The sequence below is a fragment of the Camellia sinensis genome, chromosome 9 (genome assembly GCF_055761805.1).
Source record: "Camellia sinensis isolate YWXY chromosome 9, ASM5576180v1, whole genome shotgun sequence".
Lineage (NCBI taxonomy): Eukaryota > Viridiplantae > Streptophyta > Magnoliopsida > Ericales > Theaceae > Camellia > Camellia sinensis.
In genome coordinates this window covers 103,821,594-103,828,379 of record NC_138969.1, presented here as the reverse complement: position 1 = coordinate 103,828,379, position 6,786 = coordinate 103,821,594, and the positions used below count along the sequence as shown (strand labels likewise).

Below are 6,786 nucleotides of genomic sequence, written 5' to 3'. Positions count from 1 at the left end.
TAGTGGACTCAACAGCAGGGCATGAGCGTATGAGCTTTCTGGACGCTTATAGCGGTTATCATCAGATACCACTGTTTGACCCGGATCAAGAAAAGACAGCGTTTATCACTCTAAGTGGAACTTACTGCTACAAAGTAATGCCATTCGGCCTCAAGAACGCCGAGGCAACCTACCAGCGAATGATTACACGGATGTTCAAGGACTAACTGGGAAAAACCATGGAAGCATATACAGACGATATGATAGTAAAAAGCAAGTTCGCTACAGACCATCTTACAGACTTGAGAGAAGTTTTTGGCATCCTGAAAAACCACCAGCTTCACCTCAATGCCTCGAAATGCGCCTTCGGGGTAGGAACATGGAAGTTCTTGGGATACATGGTCACTCACAGAGGAATTGAAGCGAATCCGGATCAGATCAGAGCGATACAGGATCTTGAAGTACCAACAAAGGCTAAGGAACTGCAGAATCTAGCCGGAATGGCGGCTGCACTGAATCGGTTTATTAGCAAATCCTCAGATCGGATGAAGCCCTTCTTTCAACTTTTGAGGAAAAAGACAGCATTTGAAGGGAGTAGCGAATGTACCGAAGCACTGTAGAGTCTCAAAAGATACCTCAGCACACCTCCTCTACTGTTCACTCTAGAGCCGGAAGAAGAGTTGTGCCTCTATCTAGCAGTCTCAGATCATGTCGTGAGCGCAGTGTTAGTTTGAGAAGTTGACAAGGAACAGAGGCCTGTCTATTATGTCAGCAAGACTTTACTAGATGCCGAGACACGGTATCTACCGTTGGAAAAGTTAGCATACGCGCTACTTATTGCCTGAAGAAAGCTGCAACATTACTTCTAGGGGCATACCATTAATGTCCTCACTGAATTTCCCTTCAGATCTATATTCAGCCGAGCCGATTTCTCTGGCAGAACAGCAAAGTGGGTGGTAGAACTTGGTGAGTTTGACATTCGGTATCACCCCAGGACAGCGATCAAGGCCCAGGTCTTAGCGGATTTTGTCGCAGAATTTTGCTCCAACCCAGAGTACAGAACCGGGGGATCCAAGTTTGGCACAGGAGCCATGCACCACCGAACAAGGAAAGGCCTACGCTTCGGAAGCCTGGAAACCCTTTATTGGAAACATTTGGCAGCTCTATGTTGATGGATCGTCCAATAACCGAGGCTCGGGGGCAGAAGTAGTACTTATTTCACCAGAAGGGTTTATCTGGGAGCAGGGTCTCAGACTCGGTTGGAAGGCTTCAAACAACGAGGCCGAGTACGACACATTATTGGCTGGCTTACGTAGCGCCAAACACTTCAGTGCAGAACAGCTTCTTGTTTTCAGCGATTCACAATTAGTGGTCAACCAGCTTTCTGGGGTCTATGAAACATGAGATGAAAGAATGGCTATGTACGCAGGCAAGGCCAAGGACCTGCTCAGAAAATTTCAATCCATACAAGTAGAACGACTCAGTCGGGACAAAAATGGCCACGCCGATGCTCTGGCATGCCTCGGCTCATCAGTGGATACAAAGGATGCCAGAAGAGTTTGGGTTAAGTTTGTGCCAGAACCAAGTATTGCATCTCTAGTCCTCTGCAACAACTTAGAGCCGAGCTGGATGGATCCAATATTTGCTTTTCAGAAATCTGGTACACTCCCCGAAAACAAAAGGGAAGCCAACAAGGTCAGACACAAGTCAGCTCGGTTCTGGATCTCACCATCTGCGAAGCTTTACAGACACTCCTATCTTGGCCCCTACCTCCTATGTGTACATCCAAATCTCATCGAGAATGTTCTCTACGAAATTCACGATGGGATTTGTGGATGCCACGTTGGCGGAAGGTCACTGGCACACCGAGCCCTCACTCACGGGTATTGATGGCCACGGATGCAAAAAGATGCACAGCAATACGTACAGAAGTGTGATAAATGTCAGAGATTTGCTCCACTCGTCCATCAGCCAGCCAAAACTCTCACTCCACTCACCAGCCCATGGCCCTTTGCGCAATGGGGTCTGGATATTGTAGGACCATTGGCGCGAGGCACTGGGAACAGGCGATTCTTTATTGCTGCAACCGACTATTTCACTAAGTGGGTTGAAGTTGAGGCACTGGCAAATATCAAAGAAGCAGATACAAGGCGGTTTGTTATGAGAAATGTGGTGGTGCGTTTCGGCATCCCGCGGGTACTGATTGTGGATAATGGAACACAGTTCGATGGAAAGATCTTCAGAAAGTTTTGCGCCGACCTCAGGATTGAGTACAGGAACTCTTCTCCAAGGTACCCGCAAAGCAATGCACAGGCAGAGGCGTCAAACAAGATCGTCGTCAGCGGAGTCAAGAAACGGCTTGAGCATGCCAAAGGGAAATGGGTTGAAGAGTTACCCCACGTGCTATGGGCATACTGAACCACCGCACGGTGCTCAACGGGGGAAACACCTTACTCCCTAACTTACGGAATGGAGGCCGTCATCCCACTCGAAGTCAGCCTCCCAACCGTTCGATCCAAACTATTTGAGAACACCAGTAATGAGGAAGCTATTGCACAAGCACTAGATATGGCAGAGGGCCGAAGAGAGGCAGCGCTGATCAGACTTGTAGCGTATCAGCAGCGGCTCATCAAGAGTTACAACCAAAAGGTTTTCCTAAGGCAATTTATACCAGGAGAACTGGTCTTAAGGAAAGTTATGGATCACAAAAGGGTGCCTGGTAAGGGCAAACTTGGGCCAAACTGGGAAGGTCCCTACAGAGTCACAATCGTCGTTGGAAATAGAGCCTACTACCTCGAGGATTGAGTGGTAGAGCTATACCTCGGCCCTGGAACGTACCAAATCTCAAGAAATACTATCAATAAGATGGTCCCAGTTTCTTTATCAGATTGTAAAGGCACTTTTCTCAAATTTATCAAATTCTTGTAATTAGCTTTGGTTCTTACCAAGCGGAAATAGCTTTGATGTTTATCAAACGAAATTAGCTTTGGTTCTTACCAAATGGAAATAGCTTTGATGTTTATCAAACGGAATTAGCTTTGGTTCTCACCAAACAGAATTAGCTTTGGTACTTCCCAAACGGAATCAGCCTTGGCCTTAACCCAAACGGACTTAGTTTCAGAACAACTGAACTGAATTTAAATTTGGTTAGCACTCAAACATGCTAAGTGGTATTGCTTGGTGGAATTATGTTTGGCAACTAAATTGAACTTTAGCCAAGTAGAATTGCTTGGTGGAAACCGCACTAATATATCTTAAGTAAACATCTCTATTTGGCCAAGTGGAATTGCTTGGTGGAAACCGCACTAATGTATCTTAAGTAAACATCTCTATTTAGCAAAGTGGAGTTGCTTGGTGGAAACCACGCTGACATATCTTAAGTAAACATCTTTGCATCCACAGAGCTTCTTAAGTATCAACACGTCAACATGTCAGTACTGACGTGAACAAACAAAGTTAGCACAAACTTGGCCAAGTTCAGCCAGGAGCAGGCCTCCAACAGTAGTCTTACTCAACTCCAGCTGGGGGCAAACGATTGTTTTTTCAAACCAAGCTGGACCTGAGTAAGACACTTTTTCATGCCTTTACTCCGTTTAGGCGCTCTTATGCTATCAAAGTTGAAACAGACTTCAGCAATTTTACCTCAGAGCATAATCTTCAGCGCCGGTCTTACTTAGCTCCAGGTGGGGGCAAACAATTGTTTTCTTTCAAAACCAACCTGGACCTAAGTAAGACCCACTTACGAACTCCAGCACCGCCATACCACATATCCGTTAGCCACACCGAGCACAAGTTCGGCCCCGAGGTCCCAACAGTGCTCGGTCGGGGGCAAACATTACAGTTCTACACCGAGCATCAGTTCGGCCCCGAGGCCCCAACAACGCTCGGCTGGGGGCAAGCAGTACAGAATCAGACAGACCATCCATTTAAAGGCAATACAGAACCAGACGGAGCATCTATTCGGCCTCGTGATCCCAACAGTGCTCGGCCGGGGGCAGGCAGTATAGGAAACATTCAAGCATAGAAGCCAAACAGCATCAGATTGCAAGTTCAAAAAGAAAATTCTATCATCTAACAAAAGGCACAGATGGCCTCATAACCAGCAGCAAAGAAAAGAAAAGAAAAATTGTCTTGGCAAATGCAGAAAGAAAACTCGTCATGGAGACCGAGCCACTGTACATCAAAGCAAAAAAAGTTCAAATTATTTCAACATCAATTTTCATCAACAGCGGGTAACTCAGGAGCAGCATCAGCAATTTTGTCCAAGCCATCTGCGGGAGGAAAAGTAGAGGAAGTTCCAACTTCCTGAGAAGTAGAAGCCTCCTTAACCACATCTCCCATGGCTTCAGTCTCTGGGCTTCAATCCCTTCAACATCCACTGTTTCAGCGGCAACATTCTTGTCCTGGGTCTTGTTTGTGGAATCAGCTTCTGGGGAAACTTCGGCCGGCAGAATAGCAGGGGTGGAAATAGTCTTCAAACCCAAGGATCTCGAAGAAACAGGGACATCCTGAAACAGGGAAGAGCCTTCAGGAACCAGCGCAGCAGCCAAGGCACTTGTCCAACCCTTCACAAAGAGCTTATCTCACAGCACTAGCACCTCTTCCTTATAGGCAGCCCCAGCTTCGTCCCAACCCTGTTACCAGTGTTCGGCTTCCAGCGTAGAGCGCTCGGCAGCCATCATAGCAATAACAGCCTCCAGTTCGGCCACTTTCCCCTCGAGTTGAGCCTGTGTCCCGATAGCAGCCTCCTTCGATTTTTCAGCTGAAGCGACAATCTTGTTTAAACGAAATGCTTCCCTCTCCACAGTTCGGCGTCCCTCTTTCTCTGTCTCCAAGCTTACTGTTAGTCTTTCAATGTTCATTGCGGCCTCCAGCACGGCCCTTTCCAGCTCTTCAGCACGAGTAATAGACAGATGCATTCTCTGGATACACTGCAAAGGACAACGAAGAACTAAAAAAAAGGAAGACAACAACGCAACAGTAAAGACAAGTAAAACAGGAAACACTTACAGCGGTCATCATCTGAAGGGTCCCCTTCAGGATAGGAATATCGCGGGGCCTATTGTGGTCGGCCATATCAACCGGCATCAACAAAAACTTAGTCAAATCAAAAGCAAAATCTTGTGAAGCGACAACTGAATCAGAAATGGAAATAGGCCTGCCTTCATGCGATATTGGCGGCTCCCATTTCTCAAAAGCATCATCCTCAGTAGGATCCTTAGAAGCTCCCCCCACCACTGCCTTGCCAGCCTCTCTTCTCCTCTTTTTTGCTCGCGCAGCGACTGAAGCTGAGGGCTCGGCAGCAGTCGTAGGGGTTTCAGAAGCTCCAACCTCCATCTTCACCTCCATGAGGCGCTTCACCTCGGTTTTCTCCAGAGGGGTTTGCAAAGCATCGGAGGCTCCGAAGGCCTCGGCCTCTAAATCCACCAACACCCTTCTCTTTGCCACAGACCCGCTCCCTACAAAACTGGGGGCAGGGGAAGGCGCTCTTTCAGAAAGTGCACCCTGACTCCTGCGACGACTTGTGACCAAAGGAGTGAGAGATGTGTCAGTCTCGGTATCGGAATCTAGAAGGGCAGCAGCGAGCCTTGCCTTCTTTGGAATAACGGAGTGGTAAGTAGATTGGTAGTCCAATAACTCAGGTGCGGATCTCTTTTTATACCTCAGGGTAGCTTTTATGGCTTCAGCATTCTCTCGGTTCGGCCTTCATTGGAAATGAGAGGACTCTGTAAAAAAGAAGTGACACATCAGAGCAATACCCAAAATAATGTAAGGAATACAAAAGGCATTAGAAGGGAAGACCCGAACCTGGGTAGCCGTCTTTCTGGGGCATCCACTCAGACCGAAACTCAGTACTGGCGGGGAACTCCCAGTTTCCACCGACTTGAAGGAAATCATCATTGTGTTTATCCGAATCAAGTAACCCGGTAACCATATGACAATCAAATGAGCGAACACGCAAGTAATATGTGCTGTGGTCTTTGTTATAAGAAAGAGTATAACAACCTAAGATATCCCATATGTCAAGGTTCAAACCCAATCGTCTATTGAGGGCAGAGACACCACAAACAACACGGAAAAGGTTCACAGATACTTGCATTGGGGTTAGCTGGACTTGATGCAGAAACCGGCGTACCAACGGGTCAAGAGGGAACCGAACCCCTCCCTCGACTATGGCCACGATGGGAAAAGCAACGATATTCCTCGTGCCCATACGCTTGTTGTCTACTTTCACCAACGAGAGGGTAACGTCGTTGGGAATATTATAGTCCAGGCGAAACATAGCCATGGCCTTGGGGGTATCAACCAGTGAACGAAATTTCCCCATTCAACAACCTAATGGGACAGAGGTAGGACTCAGATAACAGAGTATGGAATATAGACAACGAGTAGACCAAACAAGATGATTAAGGCAAAAAGAGGCAAAAGAAGAAGAGTCGCAAGAGGACTTACAGAGATTAGAGCAGTGGTAGCAGAGCAAGATCAGCGGTGAAAAAGTCTGAGCACAACACCAACGAGACTGGTTCAGAGGAACGGGAAGAGTCCTTTCTCTCTCTTTGAAACTCTTTAGAGGAACGAAAAAGCAGATGAAGGGATTTGTATTGACAGCCAGAGCATTAATTGCACTAGCCGGCGCGCAGGTACACGGAGCACGGCCTTCAGTATGGGATCGACGCACTATCTCTGCACACCAATCTCACATCGCCACATGTCATTATAAAAGGACGCATGCAGGAATTGAGTGTCAGGATTGAACCGTCACCAAGGCCGAGCTGAGGAAAATCGAAACGACGCGACGCTTGGGAA

The 6,786-nt window shown here is 47.3% G+C and overlaps 2 protein-coding genes across 2 annotated transcripts; both read left to right on the top strand.

Annotated features, from left to right (window-relative positions):
- The first annotated feature begins 1,392 nt into the window (after positions 1 to 1,392).
- On the top strand, positions 1,393 to 1,869 carry LOC145799659 (uncharacterized). Its single transcript, XM_082889269.1, has one exon. It carries the CDS (start codon positions 1,393 to 1,395, stop codon positions 1,867 to 1,869), a length of 477 nt encoding a protein of 158 aa, XP_082745395.1.
- Positions 1,870 to 2,448: 579 nt separating this feature from the next.
- Positions 2,449 to 2,784, top strand: LOC114315416 (uncharacterized). Its single transcript, XM_082889268.1, has one exon. It carries the CDS (start codon positions 2,449 to 2,451, stop codon positions 2,782 to 2,784), a length of 336 nt encoding a protein of 111 aa, XP_082745394.1.
- Positions 2,785 to 6,786: the final 4,002 nt, after the last annotated feature.